Raw genomic sequence first — 22,105 nt, forward strand, 5'->3', positions numbered from 1 at the left:
ACACAGACAAGGAAGTTAAATCAAAGGCCTACCTCTGCTCACTTAAAAATGTGGGAATGGTCAGAGCACTCAGTCTCCACGACTACTGGGAACGCAAACTTTCACTACGTGTCTTATGATCCTCACCTGAAACGTCAACTAGCTGACAGCTAAAGAGCACATTTAAAATCACCTTAATCATCTTTGTTAAACAACAAGACTTTGTAACTTACAATATTTAAATCTTATATGCAGAAAAGGTGTGAAGCTTTTTACAAATTCCAGGGGATAATTTAAACTATTTTCGTTTTTCTTTTTTGCTTAGTGTTTTAGATTTCCTTTGTGCTTCTCATCTTCAAGATGTAGGAAAAAAGACCCAACTGTAATATGCATTGGCATTTTAGGAAACAGTCTGTACTGCACACAAATAATTTGAAGATCACCTTTAATTAAGGGCTTTTAAATAAAAAAGATGCATTTGCCAGGACAGCAGACCAGTTTAAGTGTTAGGTCAGACTGATGCAAGTAAGCAAGAAAAAAAGCTTCTCTTGGGTTTACCAGACTGTGATTTCCACATACTTCTTCAGTAGGGACATTTCTCAAAGCTGCACAAGAGTTTTCTGGATTCACAACCCTCACTTTCACTAGCCAGGTAACATTCTCAGTCAACAGATAAAAGCTCACATTGCACAAGTTTCGTCATAAGCAGCCTGATGAAAACACACTGCTAGAAACCACAGTATAAGTGTGTAAGCATTAGAATTAAAATAGCAAACCCAACACCTGAAGATTTTAGGAAAATACATAAAAAGATAAATTTTGAACCAGAGGTATATTGCCTACACTGAATAATTTCAGTTTTTTTAAAAAAAGACTTCATTTATTTTTAGAGAGAGGGGAAGGAGGAAGAGGGAGAGAAACATTGAAGTGAGAGAGACACATCAATTGGTTGCTTCCCACACACCCCCAGTTGGGGACCTGGCCCACAACCCAGGCATGTGTCCTGAATGGGAATTGAACCAGCAACCTTTCAGTTCATAGGCCAGCACTAAATCCACTGACCCACACCAGCCAGGGCTCATTTCAGTTTTTTTTTGAAGTTCTTAAATTGTTAGATTTTTTTTAAAGGATTATTTATTTATTTATTTATCTTCAGAGGGGAAGGAGAGAGGGAGAGAAACATCAATGTACTGTTGCCTTTCCTGCGTCCCCTGCTGGGAGTTGGACTGCAGGGAACTGGCCTGCAACCCAGGCATGTGCCCTGACTGGGAATTGAACCGCGATCCTCTGGTTCGCAGGCCTGTGCTCAATCCCCAGAGCTACACCAGCCAGGGCCTCAATCTAAATACTGTTCTTGACTGAAGCATTTCTCACTGCTTTCTAAAATGCCACAAGGTAAACAGGATGGGTGACCAAACGGATTTCTGAAAAATAAATAAGACTGATTCTCTTTGGGTGGCTTACAGTCTGAAGTCGAAAGAAAGTCTAAGTTCCAAAAATGGAAACCCTGGAACACATGCAGCCTCTCCACGTGTTCTGAAAAAGGTAACTCTCAATCGGGTGTGCAGGTTCTAACAGATTTATTACAAGAACTCCCATGGTAGCCCTATTACTCTGGTTCTGGTTCATTACTAAACCCACAGAACTAGCTACATGTCCATCTTAAAACTTACACTTTTGTTAAAATAGAATACTGGTTAACTTTTCTATTCAATAGAATTTAACTATCACTCCACGTCAAAGTCAAAAAAGTACCACATACACTTGCCCTCCACATGCTTCACGGAATGTCATGACATGGTGCTTTACCAGAGCAGCAGCAACCAACCACTCACACGGCCTCCTGCGTCCTGGACAACATTCTAAGCAGCCCAAACTAAAGCCCAGTGAGGTTATCCACCTCCAACTAAGGGAAGGCAGCCTGACACGAGTCCATTCTATACCTTAGTTCTTTTTTGTTGCTGAGTAAACTAGATTTAAGGAAGAATCACCTAACACTGAATTAGGTAAGAGTATATAGGTAACAGAATCAGACAATTTGGAACCCACACTTCAAGTATCTCTTAATTGAAATTTGAAAAGCACACACCCAGACTCTACAGATAAGCTGCCTTCTGAAGGCCACCATGGGTTAGAGGGCTGACCACATCCTAACCCCCAAGCTAAGCACACTCTAGCATCTCTCTTCATAAACCTCACAAAACTAGCAATGGGCTTGGGTAGCACCAGAAATACTTCTGAACATAATGTGTGGACAAATGGCCTATGAAAACTGGCCCACATCTTCTTGTTCTTTCTCTGAAACCTATGATAGGTTTTCCACCTTAACATTGTGAACTGGAAACTGGGAATAAAAACCAAACAAGAGAAAAGAGGGAGTCCAGCTGAGGGGGGACAGATATGTCAACAAGATGACAGATGGTCACAGGTGCCCCAACAGAAATCTATGTAAGGGACAGCAGGGGAATAAAAAAAGCCCTAGTCAAATCATCTTTGGCTATGATTTATTCATTTAACCTACAATCCCAGTTCTATCACTGCCTGGTCGTATAACCTGAAGAACAGGTACTTCACTCCCATCTCTTAACATGAGAATGAATCTTTCAACCCTTTAAAACTTGCAAATACAATGAAACTACAAAATCTATTTTGAAGGAAAAGTTTTTAAAAACTACAATTTTATTAATCAAGGGGACATTTAAAGAGATGTGTCATTGTTAGAGATTATCTAGGGTGTTGTGGATAATTATAAAAAATGCAGTATCAAATTCCCCAAAATTATATATACATACCATAAACATTAACACACAAATAAATGTATAACAAAGAAGAATGGGGTTTAACTGTGCTCTGGAATTGAGTGGCATTCACACACTATTGTACGGTACAGCCAGCGTGTACATACAGTATATTCCATACTGGCATTATATGAACTGATTGCTGAATTCTGGAAAACCAAGTACTTGGAAGCTGCCCAAATGCTTGCCTTTATAAAATTTTTATTTTAAAAAATTTCCATCTTAAACATTGTGCAGGAGAACATGTGAGTTTTAGAATAAGACAGCTCTGAATTCATATTCAATGTGTAACCTTGAGCAACCTAAACTCAAAAGGTTTTTTTTCCATCTCCAAAATGAGAACAATACCACCTTCCTTTAGTGAACTGTTGTGAAGGTTTATGAGATGAATTAAGTTCCAATAGAAAACCACTGCATGGCTGATGTTTAAGAAATGAGTCCCTTTCCTAATGCCTTAAAAAAGGCAGCTAAACCTTATTCTTAAATAATTTCTAAATCCAAAAAAAGAAAAGCTCCAGATTTTCAGGTTACATAATTAGTTATTATTGAAGTCTGGGTTTTTATATAAATTAAAAAAAGGATAAAATCGTGCAAATACTAATTAGTAAAGTACCTAAGAGTCCTATAAAAACCATTATTTTGCTTTGCAAGTTAGTTCTTCAGTTTTGTTCATCCCTCCTAACATCCTGTAACGATGTCCTAACATTCCACTTATACTGGTGTCAGCTTGCTCCTCAGTAAGCTGGAGATACAGTTAAAAAAAAAGGGTAGGATATTATTCAATAAAATCAGAAGAAATTTATTAATTTTACAGCTATAAATGATGCTATCCCAAACTGGTAATTACTTCAGGTGTATCAGAAGTGTTTTAAAATTTAAGCTAACATCTATTTTTGGAACTAAAATAAAGACTGAAAAATCAAGGGTGTACCCTATAAAAATCTTGATGAAAGACAACTGCCACGTTCATCGTTAAAAAAAAACTCATTATTTAAATGCACTAAACAACTAAATTTTCCTTCATTCCAAGGGTATGAATACCATTGTACAACCAAAGATAAGTGCTATATAAGAGCCTTGGACATTATATTACATTTATCTACTACTATAGTTCCAAAATAACCCAAGTCATTAAAGGAAAGTTTTGACATCACACTACCATTTACCACATTTTTCAGACTATAAGACACACTAAAAAAAAACACACACACATTTTTTGCTTTTCCTCCTCTAAAACCCAGGTGCACCTGGGGTCCACACCATAAGATGCACCTAGGTTTTAGAGGAGATAAATAGGAAAAAAATTTTTGAAGCAAAAAATGTGGTAAAAAATTGCATTTTATAGTCTGAAAAATATGGTACTTCTCCCAAACAGAGCCAAAATACAATTCCAGGCTGATGCATTGCAAATACATTTTTAAGGCAGTGACTTTTAAATACACACTTAAGAGCTAAATTTGTCTTTTTCTGTCAATGTCACTATTTTATGAAGCTTATTTAGAATTAAAAACATCACTAACATCATCAAGCCAAGGCTCCTTCTGAACTGCTGCCCACAGGCTTCTACTTTGGAGGCCCAACTCCCCTCCTCACCCACTCCGAGCACCTTAGATGGCAGAGACAAGTTTAAAGTTACTTGCTATTGAAATCTATGAAATGAATGATGAAGCTATACAACCAAAGCAAGATCCACGTTTTATAAACACATACTCTCAAGTCTGAATTGATACACAAGATTCTTAGTTCATTTTACAGATTCTGAAACCAAGTTGTTCAAAAGGTTAATTCTGAAACCATGGTCCATGTAACAAATGAATATATCAAAACAAACAAAAACTTCATTCAAATATTTACATTTAAAAATTAGGCTACTTATTAAGTGTGCTTGAACAAACCATGTGTGGAATTGAATTCCATTTACTATGGAGTTAGTTTCTGCTAAACACTTACTGACATTAGAGAAGACCCCTGGCATCTGAGTTTTCAAGTGTTCCCAATCTGTGCTAAAAAAAAAATAATAAAACAAAAATGACAAATAATTTCTGAGGCACTAACTTGAACCTCAGAAGTGGAAGGGCTAGTATGTAGGGCAAATTACTCGGGATTCAGAGGGTTGGCACCTGTAACTCAATGTGGCTTTGCCATTGACTCAGCATCACCAGGTGTTCAATAAAATTCTCTGGAGGTCACTGAGAGTTTTCAATTACTTCTCACTGCATTATGTTCTAATAGTTTCACAGTCTTGGAATTTCACAAAAATATCTGGGAATACATTCCTTGGAAAGGTAGAGGGGTCTCCTTATTACATTAAACAAAAAACCATGCAGTTTCTTAGAGCTCATAGAGCTTTTTCAAAATAAACTACTGATCATACAGCCCAATTAAAAACTCCAACACTTCATATTATATTACAGGTGTAGAAAGTTTATAGTTCAGCAATGCCAACATACATAATTTGAAACCTTCACCCCTACTTGCATTGTGATTAGTAACTATACACTGACTTCTATTTTATTGTCACTGAATTTGGCTCAGATGTTTTAAATACTTAAACAATTTGGAAAGTTTTTTGTGTGTATTTTGCTGTTTTTGTGTGGGCATGGGTGCGGGTGGGGATTATAATGAAGAGTAGTCGGTTCACTGTAACAGAGACAACCAGGAATTTAACAGCCTCTAAAACTTTACTTAGCATTTTCTTACAAAATATATGTGGAAGAATATGGCTTAAAGATAGAGGGGAAAAGCCTCTTATTTGCTCATACTATTGTACTTTACCCTTTATTCAGTCTGACAATAATGCCAAACTTAATTTATTAGCTAGGACAAGACTAACATTCTAAGAGGATTTTATGAAATCCAATTTATTTTGGTTTTTAGATACTGAGTGCTTAAAATTTTGGAATTCTTCAGATTAACTAAAAAAGGTTGTATCAACAACCAAAATCCCCAAAGGATTAGATAAAAAGCAACTGGTTAACCATTTAAAAAATACCCTACTAATTTTTTTTAACAGATTAGAATTAGTTGAAATATATCTCTGCCCCTATACTGACTTTTTGCTTAATCTCTAGTCAAGGCAACATTTCTTAGGCAAAATGCTTCTATTAAGAAGACAAAATATCTCTAAAAAACAAATTAAAAAAAACAAAAAACCCTCAGTGGGTCTAAAATCATTCCAAGGCTATCAAATAGAACAATGGATAAAACAATTCAGTTTCTACAAACATACCACTTTCTTTTTGATAAGAAAAAATGTGGTTGATTTGATACACATCAAAATCAGCAGAATTTTCGTTTCACAATTTTGTTTCTAGAGATCCTCAAATCTCTTGAACTCATTTGGGAAGTGTTCTGAAGGTGCATATTATAGTAAACAGCAGCAAAATACCAAAACAACTCTATTGCTAAAAAGCAGCTGCTCCTGCGTGTGCCTTTAGAATACTAGTTGTAATACAGCAACAATAACGACCAATGCTAATCTGTGCCATCAACTGGGATTCTAAGGAAGAAACAAACTGTTTTCTTTAGATAGTCCAAAGTGGGACATATATAATCATATGGGAAAAATACTGACTTTTGGGAGAAAATACCAGAAAATATTAGCAAGAGAGACAAGAGCATTATATTCAGTACTCTAAAGGCATGCTTCAGGTAGTTCAACAATGATTCTGGTAACACCAACTGCTCACATACATACACACGCACACACATAGATTTTAATGGTTTAAAAAAATTTGTTACTTTAGAAAAATGAATGCAGTGCACTTTCCACAATATTATCGCCACAGACTCCGATTGCTCAGTCCACACATAAGTAGTAGTTGCCTTCTATGGTGATATGGCTTCTCTGCACTAATTCCCATCAGGCCGAAAAACATTAGGGCAGGTTAAGTAAAGACTGAATTGTTGCACAAAGGAACATTTACTCATCAGATCCCACTGGTCTCTTCTGTGCCCGTTTCCTGGGCAACCTTCTTGGTGATGCTTTATCTGGAAGAAAAGAGAAAGTTTTAACTTGCCTGACTATTACAGGTATGTCAGATTCAAAAGATATTTTAAAAATAATTTCCCTTCAATTTTACAATCAAGTTCAAAAAACAATACACATACCATCTAATAATGAATGCTTCTCATCTAGTTTAGGCATTTTAACAACCCTTTAAAATAATCCTTCAAGAGGTAGCAACTAAAATTGGAACCTTTTGCAATTAGGCTAGGAAAAGAGCTACTCTTGGTTATCTATAATGCTGAAGCTACCATGCAAAATGTTCTTGAACTCTACAACTGAACATGATTATGCATGCATAAGTAAACACTTTAGAAACAGAGTAAAAGGCATGAAACTTGCAGCTCAAAAAACTTACACTGGTTACAAAATTAAGACAGAATTACAAATGCATCCATGCAGTTTGTGTAATACTGGCAATTTCATAAATTATCTGCGGAAAGCAGGATTAAGGAAATGAGGCAGTTGACTATTAATACTAGAACCATCCTACACACACATTTTTTAAAATCTTTTCTTTTTATAGCTTATGTTAAGAGTCTTAGTGGGGCATCTATCAAACAAAAAATAAATTGGTGAGTTTCTTCTATTTCCATTCAGTAAAAGAGGCCATCTTAAGTGTCTTTTAAAACAGGAAGGGCTGTCTTCTCTCTGACCATTTTATCTTATTATTTTGTATGAGCACTTTTCAAATTAGCAAGATAAGTTCTCTTGGTGGACTAAGTAATTATGTTTCCAGTTTTTTAATAAAGTGAAGGACTGGAAAAATGTTTTCATCAAAGCATGGGGTTCATTTGTAAACATTTCATGAACACTGGTATTAAAAATATCATGTGCCTAAAAGATTTTAAGTTTTACTTTTCCAAAATTACTAGACCATGCCTACATTTAAAAAACACGTAATAGATTTTTATCAAGCATATTTAGAAAATAAAAATTACTTTAAAAATCTGCTTAAGGGTTAATGACCCAGAAATATTAAGACTAAATCTAAAAATCAGATAAAACTTACCTATATTTATCTTTTAAATATATTTTATCGATTATGCTATTACAGTTGCCCCATTTCCCTCCCTTTATTCCCCTCCACCCTTCATACCCTCTCCCACCCACATTCCCCCCTTTAGTTCATGTCAATGTGTCGTAAGTTCTTTAGCTTCTACATTTCTCATACTATTCCTGTCCTGCCCCCGTCTATTTTCTACCTACCATCTATGCTACTTATTCTCTGTACCCCCCCCCACTCTCCTCCTCCCACTCCCCTGTTGCTAACCCTCCATGTGATCTCCATTTCTGTGGTTCTGTTCCTGTTCTGGTTGTTTGCTTAGTTTGTTCTTCTTTTTGTTTTAGGTGTGATTGTTAATCATTGAGTTTGCTGTCCTTTCACTGTTCATATTTTTATCTTCTTTTTCTTAGATGAGTCCCTTTAACATTTCATATAATAAGGGCTAGGTGATGATGAACTCCTTGACCTTGACCTTATCTGAGAAGCACTTTATCTGCCCTTCCATTCTAAATGAAAGCTTTGCTGGATAGAGCAATCTTGGCTGTAGGTCTTTGGATTTCATGACTTGGAATACTTCTTTCCGGCCCCTTCTTGCCTGTAAGGTCTCTTTTGCAAAATCAGCTGACAGTCTGATGGGAACTCCTTTGTAGGTGACTGTCCCCTTACTTCTTTCTGCTTCTAGGATTCTCTCCTTCATTTTAATCATGGCCAATGCAATTATGATGTGCCTTGGTGTGTTCCTCCTTGGGTCCACCTGAGCTTCTTGGACTTCCTGGAAGTCTATTTCCTTTGCCAGATTGGGGAAGTTCTCCTGTATTATTTGTTCAAATAAGTTTTCCACTTGTCGCTCTTTCTCTTCCCCTCTGGTACCCCTATAATTCGGATGTTGAAACGTCTAAAGATGTCCCGAAGGTTGCTAAGCCTCTCCTCATTTTTTTTGAATTCTTATTTCTTCATTCTTTTGTTTGGTTGTTTGTTTCTTCCTTCTGGTCTACTCCATTGATTTTAGTCCCAGTTTTCTTCCCATCACTATTGGTTCCCTGTGCATTTCCCTTCCTTTCACTTAGTGTAGCCTTCATTTGCTCATCTAATTTGCGACCAAATTCAACCAATTCTGTGAGCATCCTGATCATCAGTGCTTTGAACTGTGTGCCTGATAGCTTGGCTATCTCTTGGTTCCTTAATTGTATTATTTCTGGAGCTTTGATCTGTTCTTCCTTTTCGGCCATTTTTTGCTCTTGTCGTGCCTGTTATGTGTGAGGGGTAGAGCTTTAGGTGTTCACCAGGGCAGGACAACCCAGTCACTGGGTTTTAATGTTGTATGTAGGGACGGGGTCCAAGAGGGAACAATGATGCTTGCTCCACTCTGTCAAATTTCAGTCCCTTCTGCCGCTTCCCCCAAGCAAACTGGGCCTTTCTGGTACTGATTCCGGTGTGGGTGGGCTTGTATGTGTTCTAGGACCCTGTGGGTCTCTCCAATGAACTCTCCTATGAAGGTGGGAGTCTCTCTCTGCACCTCAACCCCCAAAGTATTTTCAATCGGTGTTTTGAGGTTTTATTTCCCAGCACAAGGATCCTGGGTTGCGCAGTCTGTTTCACTCCCCAGTTACCTGCGCTTAAATGTGGGACTTCTGTATGGTCAGCCAGTTGCCTTGCGTGTGGTGCCCGGCTTCTCAATCGCTACCTCACTGGGTCTGCCTGGCCACCTGTGCAACCATGGTCCACCCACTGCGTCTTGTACACCACCCAGGGTGCCTTGCACGCCCGGTGTTACCTTGGCCACCCAATTCCACCCCGCCTACCAGTCTGGATGAATGTGTCTATTTCAGCTCCTTGGCTGTCCGACTTCCATACAGTTCAATCTTCTGGTTGTTATTTTGTTTCTAAATTTTTGTTGTCCTTATTTTGGTTGTGCAAGGAGGCACAGTGTGTCTCCCTACACCTCCATCTTGGACCAAGTCTGACCTTTATTAAATAGATCAGTAATGTTGTGTTTAAGAAGTTCATCTCGTCCCAAACTGATCATAGAATCATTTTTCTGATGAAGATAACCTACAGCTCTCATCCAATTTACTACCACCTTCACACAGTTGACTAGTTTGCAAATAATTCTTAAACAATATGCTGAACATAATTTTTGAGGATTCAAAAAGTATTTTAGAATCTAGTAGCTGTGTGAATATAGCTAAAGTGGTGATTACTTCCAACAATTTCAACCACCTACAGCTGGTTTCAAAAGATGGGAATACATGGGAAAAAAACCGTTCATCACCCACCTGTCTAGTATATCAAAGTTAGGAGGCAGACAAATGAGAAACAGAGCATTCCGGAGTCACTGAGCTTTTGGGAAAATGGCTCCAAATATCTCAATAGCCCAAAAAGCAGCATTTATTTCAGCAAAGAACAAGTTGTACAATGATGCTTTTCAGCCCACTTTCCCACTTACCAGAAGCACCACAAAGCCTAAAAAACCTTATAAATGAAGTAACTGTAGTAAAATCACAACTCACTACAACTCTCTTCATTTTTAGATGACAAAGGTAAACTCTTAGTGAAACTTAGAAGAAAAAAAGTTAGTAGTAATAGATTCAAATAGTTTCAAACCACCCTTTCTTTGTTTACATTCTGATGAGTGAGACAGAGATGCGTAAAAGCTCTTGACAAATTAGATATTGGCCTCTTATATATCCTCCTCTTCACACCACCCCCCTCCAAAAGTAATTCCTCAAAGCTTGAGGCACCTTCCAGACATATCTCCTATTCCAAGATCTTCAAAGTTTCTCTAGGTTTTCTCCATTCTGTCCTCAAATATGCAAAGTACATGTCTTATCCAAAAGAAATGGCTAGTTTTTCTAAATTACCTGCCATTTGGCTTAACCCCTTTAAGCTAGGAAAACAATGTTCTAAGACAGTGGTTCTCAAAGTGTGCTCTGAAGAAGCAGCCTCAAAATCCCTTTGATATGCAAATTCTTAGCTCCTACCTCAGAATAACTCAGGTGGAAACCTTAGAAGTCCAGGTGATTCTGGTGAATGCTAAAGTTTAAGACCTGCTGCTCTAACCAATAAAGTATAAGAGAAAAAAAGCACACAAAATTAAGTAAAAATACTTTTAAAGTTGAATTGAAAATATCTATGATTTTATGATTTGAAAAATACGTATTTTCTATCTCAGTTCACAGAATGGGCCTAGAAACAATGTCACCCCGTATCAATGACATTTCTCTAAAAATAAAATAAAATCTTTAAAAAAGAGAAAAAATAGTTAAATACACCAATTCTATGAAAATCTGAATTTAGAGGGGATAATTTTGAAAAAGGAGAATTTTTTTTAAAAAACCTCATTTGTCAACATTTGGGTGCCTCTTTGAAAATTCAAAAATAAATACAAGAATTTAGCATTTAGCCTTTCTCAGTAGAAACTGTGTTTTAGGGTAACCAAAGTTTCAGGTGATAAGGAAAGCTCTACCAATGTTTCTTCCTCTTGCTCTAAAAAACAATGAAAAAGCGTCCTCAGGTGAAGAACAAAAAAATAATGGCATGGCTCTGGAGGGTGTGGCTCAGTTGGCTGACGTGTCATCCCATATACCAAAAGGTGGGTTGGATTCCCAGTCAGGCCACACGCCTAGGTTGTGGGTTCAGTCCCCATCAGGCCGGGTTTGAGAGGCAACCTATCATTTTTTCTCTTCCCCCATCGGTGTTTCTCTCCCTTCCCCTCTTTCTAAAAAATCAGTAAGCATGTCCTCCAGTGAGGATTTTTAAAAAAATCTTTAAAACAAAAGAATAGCAATTAATAAAAATCAAAGAAATGTCAATTGGAAATCATCACAATCTCTGGAACACTGATTCGTGTGAGCATTACCAACTAGTGGTTTAGAGAACTGGACATCTGTGTAATGCTAAACTAACACCCCACAGTAACTTTTGGCTGAAAGCAGAAAGAGCTCATCTTTCCTTGTCACATGGAAATACATGGCTACCACCCTAATCTAGTGCTCAATTTAGCATCCCTAATGATGGGACATGATACTTGATGTGATACAGGAAGATATACTTATGAGCTATGATGTATGCCAAAAATTTTCAACCCGTATGCCTCAAGAATTTTTAAAACATGTAATACCTAACTATTTAGTCTAGGACACTGACCCCTTTTCCTTTAGATTATCAAATAAAAAATGTCAACAGCCAACACAATTGTCATCTGGTGTGAATGAATAAAAATCTTACCTATTTTTTTCTTGTCAGATCAGTGAAAAAATATTTTTTAGTGTGCCACAGAATTTTTGTCAGTTTGTCTGTGTTATGAGATGAAAAGGTTGAAAATAGTAGAGGTATTCTACTAGCCAAAAAGATCAATTTAAGTCTAATCAAGCCCATAGATTTATCTTCCAGGTTAAATAACTTTTAGCTCAAGACACTAGGAAAAAAGACAAATCTGGCAGGTTGGACTTTTTAGAGCCTTATTACTACTCAGTGTGATCAGTAGGTCACCTCGAAACGTACCAGAAAGACCAATACCCTGTCCACTGTTTTTGTTTCTCCTTTTCAGACCCATCAGAAGTGTAATCGCCCTCAAAAGGGCACATAATCTTGTTAACTATCCTGTAAAAAGATTACCTTGCCTCGCTTTCTTCCACTCCACATAACCTTCCTTAAGGTCCCTCCTTAACTCCAAATGTATAAAAGAAACTGCAAACTGTACATTCTGGAGAGCATTTGAGATCTTCCTTACTTGCATATTGTTAGTTTGCCTCAAATAAATTCTATAAAAATTTTTTTCTACAGGTTTAGATGTTTCTTACATCAACATGTCATATCTGTAATTTAAAGTATCTCATATTATAGAAGTTTTAAAAATGACTTTTGTATTTAAAAAAAGAAATCTGCACTCTGAAATAGAAAATAATCATGTTTTTGCCAGCTACACACATCTCTTCACACCCTCTAGATCTCTGATTTCTGAAATGCTCTCAGGACCCCCTTTGATTTCCCAGGACATGAGGCTTCATCTGGGGCCTCCAGGCTCCCAGGGTTTGCTATAATAGCAATAAAGGATTGCGGTTTTATGTGTTATGTACCTTCCAGCCATTTTCAAATTACAAAAATTTGAATTATGTTTCAATAGAGAATTCACTGAGTAATATGGAAATAAGGAAAACAATTCAATCTGTAAACAAATTTGCAAGCAAAACAATTTGTAAACCAAGAAAAGCCTTGAATTCACAAAAAAATATTAAGTGGTCAGTTAATATGTATAAAGAAGCCAAACGTCATCTTTAATTGTAATAAAAAAGGATGTCATTTTTATCACTGACAGATTAAAATATCTATAATACTTGAGAATGATAAGTGAGAAGAGAAACAGGCAATATTGTACATTGGTGAAAATAAAAATTGGCACTATCTTTTGGGAAGCAAATGAGATATTTTCCTTAAAAATGTGTAATTTTAGACCTAACTGTTCTACTTTTTAGAAATTATTCTGTGTGGGGAATGGGAAAAATGGGTGAAGGGAGTCAAAAGGTACAACCTTCCAGTTATAAAGTCAGTCATGGGATGTCATGCTTATCGTGGTGACTATAGTTGACAATACTATAATGTATATTTGAAACTTGCTAAGACAGTAGATCTTAAGTTTTCATCATAAAAAAATTACTATTACACGTAGTGGTGGACATTAACTAGACTTACTGTGGTAATCATTTTGAAATACATATGAAAAAAATATTAAACCCCATAAATTTAAAAATAAGTATCTTCATTAGTGTTTTTTTAAAATAAATACTTACATATGAACATTGAGTACTATTTGATCATTCTGCTTCACTCACTTTTATAATACTACCACTTTAGGTAGCATAGTACAGCATTTAGTTGCACAAATTCATCTGAATATTGGCTCCACCTCTTAATAGCTATATGACAAGCTTCTTCATTACAGGTTTAATTTTAAAATTGAAAAGCTCAAAATAACAAACATCCTTCAAAACAGAATAGATTTAATCTATCATGACACATTTATATAAAATACTATCTAGTTATTGAAAAGAATAAAGTATCAAATAAGTAACTATCACAAAGATATTCAAAGCATGAAAACTCATTGTACAACATGTAAGATATAATGCCAGCTGTGTAAAACAAAAATAGACACATAAGCTGATATATGTATAGAAAATACTTAGAATAACATGCAAATGCCAATTACTTATAGAAATTGAATCAGTGGATACAAGAGAATGGTATTAGCTTTTTGCTTCTGTACTCTTTAGTTTTTACAATGAGGCCTTATTACCTTTACAATAAATGTTTTTAAAAAATTCATTTACAATTGGAGAAAAACTTCTATTCTTTTATAAGATTAATATTCTAATTAATTGCATATGTAATAAAATTGAAATATATCTGTTAAGGAAACTATCATGCAATATTTTAGGTTTATTTTTCAAACTATTCTGGGTACTTAGCAGTTTTCCCAACAAATACAGTGCTAAAAAACTGCTTTATTACTTATTAAACTTACTGTAAAGTAGAGCCCCCAATATATAGCAAACCCCATTAAAAAATTAATCACCTCACCTCTTCTACTTTGCACTGAAGCAACAGGAAAAAAAAGAGACAGGAAAAAGATTAGAAAGAGAATTCATACATTTGTATGTAAACTGCAGATATGGAAGTATTTCTAAATTAAAATGTACAAATACTATACAGAACAAAATTTTAAAGCATTCAAACATATTATATTAGATTCTATACAAGTAATGGAAAAGATTAAGTGTTAAATAGCACTGACCAAGCACTTTTGCTAAATCTAAAATATTTCATTTCCATTTCAGAGAAAAAGTTCCCAGCCAAGTGAAAGTACTTACTGATCTGATTCAAAGTTTCCTGAGGAATCCAACTCATGTCAACATCATTCTGACTTGACGTACCCATCTCTACTTTCTGTATGGGTCTCTTGCGCTAAGAGAACATAGAAACAGTATTTTAAAGGAGTTTCACTGCGTTGTTTACTGTAATTTGAAGAGACTACTTAAATATCTTAAGCTACCTATCAAGCTACTCAAATGTCATTATAGGCAAATATGTTTTCTCCTTGTTTTAAAGCATATACCTATTCAAGTTTTTATTAATCGAGGAGGAACAACCATGTCTTACACCAATTATATAGAGTAAGTAATAAAGAAGAGATCTTCAAACAATGATTTATTTTCAGGCTTTAACATTTTCCTCTGCTACAAAGTTTCACATTATCAATACTTTCTACTTAAAATAATGATTTCCCCCCATTTAAATGTTAAAGAATGCACAAAATCTTTAAAAATGAAAATAAATGTTAAAAAATACATTTATTTTTATATTCAACAAAATTCGGGATAAATTCCTGAAAGGTTGCACATAGGCAGATTCCAGCACTGATAGTTAAATACACTTAAACAGGTGGCGTGACATAGATAAAATAAAATAAAAACATAAAATCTCATTTAAGCTAACAACCTAAAACTTTGTCCCCTAGACTTTTTGTATCAAAACTGCTAGGAAGTTTAAAAATAATTATATTATATAGCCCTTCTCTTAAAAAAACAACAAAACCCTAATTATCTACCTAAGAGAGTATTAAATATATACAGTCCAAAAATTAGATTCTGAATATATAAAAAGGTAATCACAGCTAATTGTTAAAAATGGCTTTATTCAAATGGGAAGAAATTGGAGATGCTATTATACCTAATATATAAATTTATAGCAAAAGCACCAACTATTAGGATAAGGAAGCACAGAATGTTACAGAAACTAACATTTAAACATTAAATATTTCTCTTTTAAAGAGTGAGTGCTTAGTAGTAACACTTATTGCTAATTTTAATGTAAGAGTCCAGTGGGTATGAGTCTGACACAAATGATGTCAGACTTTCCCATGGAAGACGTAGTATGAGAGGATTTATTTTTGTTTTGCAGGGCCAAGGAGTGAGATGAGGACTGTGCTGAAATTAGCTACCGTGTCCAGAGAAAGAAACCATGATTATACTGCAGCAAGTGCTTCAGTGTTGCCTCTTTATTACACTCACAAGAAAACAGAAGTCAGACTGACAGAACAAATACAGCCAAATTCATTCTCAAACGAGAAGACTCACTTAGTTGCTAACTAGGAATTACCTCTACAGTTAAAGAGTATTGAAGCAAATATAAAGCTTCAGTGCTAACAGATAAAATAACGTATCTATGAAGTACAGTGAACAGAAAAATAAAATCTTATGTCAGAGTGTAAATAGTAAGAATTCTAGCACAATTTAGAGTTTCAACAACCTAAGAAGGCAAAGCTCACTCTGGAGGATACACTGACTAAGGACACCCTAAGGACACACTGCACATGTGTACAAAAGCCTGAATGAATCCAGGTCACATACCCAAGGTTTTATTTTAAAAGGTACAACAAACCTGTAAATATATAAACTTACAGTGAAAGCAAGAAGCCACTTGCAAGGAACTTAATTTAGTACTGTTAACAACTTTTGGCTATAAAAGTCATTCACCCATAATTACCTTTCTGGATTCCAGGAGTTGATGAAGGCCAACAACAACCAAGAGCCCAAGACCCGCAAGGAACATATACATAAAGATACTAATATAAAAGGAGAAGATAAAAATGCCTTAATTCATAGGAAATATCACAGCTAATTAAAACTATAATTGTTTTAACTTATAAAAAACACTATAGCTAATTACAGCTATATTGCTAACACTATGTAAGCTTTCCAAGTAACTTGCTGGTAAAAGGGATACAGTATTTTAAATTCAATTTAGATCCAGTTAATAAATTTTATAAATTTCTTTAATTCAGCACTTACAAAGAACACAATTTTCAATATAAAATCTTATCATTTATATTTTCAATGGCAATTTTTGAGGCATGCAACTTAAATTAGGCTAGTGATGAGCTTAAGATAACAGGGTGAAAAAGATTTTAGAAGAGGGGAAGAATGGAAAGCCAAAGCTATCTTTTTAAAACAAATTGTTGTTCATTTCAACTTCCTTTCCTGACTTGGTATAAATAATTATAAGAATCATCTAAAGTACGAATTTACCTAGTTAGGATTTCACAAAATCTACAGTCCATTCCATTTTCATCATTTAATAAAGATAGGTTGACAGGAGCAAGCCTTCCAGTCCTACTTAAGGAGATCAAGAGCTATGTATTTCAACTTTCACTTACGTTTCTCCATCTAATCCATCCTCTCTTTCAATAATTGTAACTGTTTGATTGAAGACAGCATCTTGAAATACATTACCCTGTTAGGAAAAAAAAAAAACCCAAATCTGAAATGCACTGCAACAATGAAAGCCTACAAGAGTTCTTAAAACCATTACTCTAAGATATATAATGATAGCTTTTTTATCACTTAGAATATAAGACTTGACAAAAGTCACCTGTAATGGCACTAATTCAGTGTCAGGGATTCAACATTATGAAGCTTATTACTTTCTCCTACAAAATAAAAATGCCTAAAACTTGGCCTAAGTTGTCCCCCATTTTCTTTTGGGGACAGGAAAACTAAAATGTGTAGAATGAAACAAAGCCCACAGAACACTCTTACAAATACCGGTCTGAGGTCCTGTTGCATATAACTCTTCAAAACAAGACAGAAAGAGCACAAACGTATAGTAGAAGCAGATCATTTTAAGAACTAGATCTGAACAAGTCAAATTCATGTTTTAAATTAACAATGGGTTGGAAATCAATTTCTTTGTAATAAATGGGTTAGTAATTTTCAGTATCAAAATATTTTTCTGCTGTGATCTTACAACAATTTTGTTACTTCAACACAATTTCAGTTTTCAAACACTGGAACAATACATAGATAGCCAGTTTCAGTGTTTGATGCTTTGCACAAAGGTAGTTTTTTAAAAGTGTTACTTATTACTAAACTCTATTTATACAAGTTTTACTTCAAGATCTTGCAGTTTGCACTTCTGTGTTCGCAACTCCAAGAATCAGAATACACTCATGAAACTAACATTTAAAATGGAACTGAAACTACAAATATAGGCATATTTCAACAGGCATAATATATTTCATCTTGTTTGTTTCAAAACAAGATGAAATTTATAATTCTTCAAGTCACTTAAACTATGTTAAAAAAAGCTTAATATGCTATTTTGAAGAAAGGATGAAACCCTTCCTAACTTCTACTAAGCAATTTTTTTAAGAAAGGGAAAGCTTAATTGCAGCATAAGAAATCTAACTAAGACATAAGGTAAACAGGTTGACACTACATGATGATAATAGTTTGAATAAGCTTCCAAATGGGATAAAATTTCCTTCTCTGAAAGTTTTCTGAAAAGGGAATGCTTTAGATAATGCTCTTATCTGTAGGTGAACATGACAGCGAGCATCTAGAGGTCAATTCCCAGCAGTACAATTGTGGTGGGACTCTCTCATTCGTTCACTGAATAAATACCATAACATTAAAAGTTGTAAGACAACAGAGCTTATATCAGGCTATTTTGTTGACATAAACCATAAACTTTACTTCTAAATCTGTATTAAAAATAGTAGACTCTATTGTGTGCTTTATTTTCTTTTAAGATCCAGCTCAAGTCACTTCTACTTTCACATCTTAGCATCTCACACTTATCTCTAGTCACTTATCATACTGTGATATTGCCTGTTTACACCCATCATCTCCAGTGGATTGTAGGCTTTAAAACAGAGAGAATTTTTCTTTGCTTCCCTGGTACCTGACAGTTTCAACCACAAAACAGGCACTTGAATGAGTAAACACAAAAATATTCAAATGTCAATTGTCCCCATCCATCTCTAACTAATTTTAAAAAAGAAACTTTAGAGGGTCTTACATTCAAATCTTTGTAGTTCAGATTGATGACTAGACCAAAGGGTCGTCCGCCCATGGGCTCTGCAGGAATGAAGGAGTACTCAAAAGTTGCCTGTCTCTGGGGTGGCACTACAGTGTTCAGAGGGAGAGCTGTGAAATTCTGGATATAAAACTGGTAGTCCTGAGGATAACGGAATGAGGCATCTAGGGATTCAACAATAAAATCTTCTGTACCCTTGTTTGTAAAGCCTACCAGGAATTTCACAATGTTATTTGCTGGAAAATCTAAGAAAAAAACACACAAAAAAACAAAGAGATAGATTAGAAAATGTTCAAAGGGTATAAAATAAAAAGTAGATATGTCTAAGAGGGTCAACAAAATTATATTATCTGTTAGAACATTTTTAAAAAATCAAGCAATCCCTACCCACTTTGAGCAATTAGTCAAAATGCAAATTTGAAGGTAAGACCCAAAGAGGGAGCTACAAAAATAAATGGGGGAGGGGAGAGGACTCTCTTAATTATACTTTTCATAGGCATAAAGTTGGAATGTACGTGGGAATAAAACACAAAATTTAAGAAGGTAGAGGAAAATTAATAACTTCAGATAAGTTATTTGTAGCTTCAATTACATTGTTGCCTAGAGAGCTGAGTTTCACCCAGTACAGCACAGCCTTTGGGGTCAGACAGGTCTGGGTCTGAATCCTGTCTCCACACTCTATTTACCACTGGGTAACCCTGAATGAGTTGTTAACATCTCTAAATCTCAGTTTAGCTATAGTAACCAACCTCACAGGATTTCTGTTAGGGTTAAATAATGCATGCAAAGTATTGAGAATACTGCCATATAAGCCATTATTTATTTTTTTAAATAAAATCTTGGCTCTGCCCAAGTCCAAATTATAAAGATGTAATATTCCACTCATAATATGAGTTACTTTAATGTGGCAGTTTAAAAAAGTTTTAAAAGTTTCTTTCAAAAAAATATTTAACTTCTAGTTAAAATGGGTGGTGTTTCTTTTTCACCTTAATTTAAATGCCAGGAATACTACTCTACAGACATGGGTATTCATACATATATAAGAGGGTTTTTCAAAATGCATACTTAACGCTACACTTGTAAGAAAGGAAGATGAATCTTAAGCATTACTACTGCCTCCCAAAAAGGTGACCTTGTCATTTTAAAAATCCCTACACCTGAGTTAAAACTAGTATCTATTACCTTCTCCTTTCACAAATAGGATAGTTGTATCTGCACTTGGTGAAGCTTCAGGTTCACCAGATACATCTTCTTCCTCTTTATCTTCTGCCTAAAAAAAAACATTAGAAAGAGATTATTACTATGGGGGTGGGAGGGGCAGAGAATACCACCATTTAGAAATAACAAGTTCGCTAAGATTTGGGACAAAATATTCTATCTCCAAGGCTTTGTGGAGATTAGCAGTGGTATGATTTCATTGTAGTTCATTGGTTAAAATAAAAATTCTGGATCAATGCATCTCAAACAGTAATGTGCATTCCCAATCCCCTGGGATTCTGTAGATCTGATTCAGGTCTAGAGTGAAACCTAAAATTCTCTATTTCTAAAAAGTACCCAGGAAATGCTGATGTTGCTGGTACTCAAACCACACATTGAACTGTAAGGTTCTGGAGTGTGGGTTGGTAAACTTTTTCTGTAAAGGGCCAGACAGCAAATATTTTTGGCTTTGAGAACCACAAGGTCCCTGTTGCAACTACTTGACTCTGTGGCTGCTTTCTGTGTGGCTACAGTGGGAAAGCAGATACACACATTACATAAAAGACAGGCAAAGCTGGATTTGGGGTGCAGCCACAGTTTGCTGACCATGTTCTAGAGCACCTTATCCACCTACAAAGACATAAATTATACCTCAAGAATACTGTTAAAAATGTGAACAAATTTTAGCTTAATACTTTAAACCTCAGAGATTTCTCCCATCATCACAAAGGATTACAAAAAGATTCACATATTTGAAGTGTACACGCCCTTAATAAATCAGGATGCTTAAGGGTACCATTTTTATTAGCATTTAATTTTTTCATTTATGTAAAATACTTTTCTCAACAGACAGAATTCTCAAGGGCAGAGACTATCTTACAATTTAAAACTTCTTTACACCCAGCCCATATGCTTATGAGAAGACATTCGAACATCAGTTTCATGACTGTGCAATTCTGGGTTTTAAGTATCCTTAATGATAGCATTCATTTAACAAGAGTTAGTGAATTTCTGCTTTTGGGAAAAGACACCCACAAGTAGGAAAGAAACCAAACACAGGAACCATAAGCTGTAATAATAAAGAAGAAGGGTATATTTGACAAACAGTTAAGAGAAACCATCTCTAAGATTTGATTAATGGGTTGTGCAACAAAAAGAAAAGTAGCAAGGCACAAGGTTGAATCACTAGAGCCATATCAAAGCAAGAAACAGTTTATGCAGGTGGGATGGATGGTATATACTGAATTCCATTTTGGACATATAAAATTTGAGCATCCAGATGGTGCTATACTGCAAAACGAAGCAAGCACAGGTATAAAGCTCAGTAACTGTAAAGTAGGTGGCCAGAAATGAGAACTGAAAGTCATCAATATAAAGTGGTAGTGGCTGAAACCACAGGTTTCATCAACACTAAAGGGGTGAGCAAAGGGAGGGAAGGTAGTAGAGGTGAAGCAGCAGCAACTGGGCAGGGAAAATTAAGAGGGCTGCAGCAGAAGCTAACATGAAGGGACTTAAGAAAAGGGTAGCCTGAGATTGTAAAAAGTGTTCAAACAGGTAACAATGGCAAACACACCCAGAATTTGGCAATTAGGTCACTGATGACTTAGTGAGAACATTTTTACCAAATACAGGTGATCAATCAACTTACAGAACAAATGTGAAATGAGCACGAGAGAAAAACTGTAGTTTGCTATTTCAAGAAGCATGCTGGTAAAGAAAATGAAGAAAGGACGGGTGAATAATAAAAGTATAAAGTTAAAAACTTGATGGAGTTCATCCTTCATGGCCTTCACTTTCTGACACTGAAGTCAATGTTACTAAGAACGAAGAGTACTAATTTCAGAAATTGAAAGTGGTAAATGTTTGGATTAATAGTTGTGAAGAACTAGAAAGTATGTGGAAGTAAAGGTAAATAATTCATTTATTTTATAGCTAATTAGCATAGGATAAGATGTATATTGCTTAGTATCTGCTACTTGGTTGTGCTCTAAAATATGTTGGCTTATGACAGATTATCCCCAGGACAGTAAAGAAATTGGCAGTACTGTGGAGATGACTTTAGCATCTGGAGAGCGGGCATGCAAAAGAAACTTTTCACTATATACCCTTAACTTTTAAAATTCTAATCCACTTGAATGTCTTATCTATTTTAAATAATACTAGTATTTTACATAAGCATCACTACAGTGCTTGTTTTAACAACAACCAAAACAAAAATTACTATCACTTCTGTTAAGAAAAATA

The 22,105-nt window shown here is 35.3% G+C and overlaps 1 protein-coding gene and 1 long non-coding RNA gene across 4 annotated transcripts in view; both read right to left on the minus strand.

Annotated features, from left to right (window-relative positions):
• The window catches only part of SSR1 (signal sequence receptor subunit 1), a 35,462-nt gene that overhangs the window by 7,592 nt on the left and 5,765 nt on the right, over nucleotides 1-22,105 (minus strand). The window contains exons 3-9 of one of the 3 annotated variants that reach the window (XM_037045369.1): nucleotides 19,847-19,934; nucleotides 18,647-18,909; nucleotides 17,004-17,080; nucleotides 16,334-16,412; nucleotides 14,659-14,752; nucleotides 14,369-14,383; nucleotides 6,704-6,767 (exon numbers count right to left, since the gene is read on the minus strand). In XM_037045369.1, coding sequence (XP_036901264.1) covers nucleotides 6,704-6,767; nucleotides 14,369-14,383; nucleotides 14,659-14,752; nucleotides 16,334-16,412; nucleotides 17,004-17,080; nucleotides 18,647-18,909; nucleotides 19,847-19,934 — 680 coding nt within the window. Of the gene's footprint in view, nucleotides 1-5,744; nucleotides 6,768-14,368; nucleotides 14,384-14,658; nucleotides 14,753-16,333; nucleotides 16,413-17,003; nucleotides 17,081-18,646; nucleotides 18,910-19,846; nucleotides 19,935-22,105 lie in introns of those variants that run through there. The other 2 variants (XM_037045370.1, XM_037045371.1) reach the window with 2 other exon arrangements.
• On the minus strand, nucleotides 1,288-3,993 carry LOC118986426 (uncharacterized). The gene is made up of 3 exons (XR_005066378.1): nucleotides 3,251-3,993; nucleotides 1,742-1,748; nucleotides 1,288-1,314 (listed from the first exon to the last, which is right to left on the minus strand). It is a non-coding gene; the product is annotated as an uncharacterized LOC118986426 (long non-coding RNA).

This window comes from Sturnira hondurensis, unplaced genomic scaffold, assembly GCF_014824575.4.
Source record: "Sturnira hondurensis isolate 20B ecotype Veracruz unplaced genomic scaffold, ASM1482457v3 Scaffold0004271, whole genome shotgun sequence".
NCBI classification, from domain to species: domain Eukaryota; kingdom Metazoa; phylum Chordata; class Mammalia; order Chiroptera; family Phyllostomidae; genus Sturnira; species Sturnira hondurensis.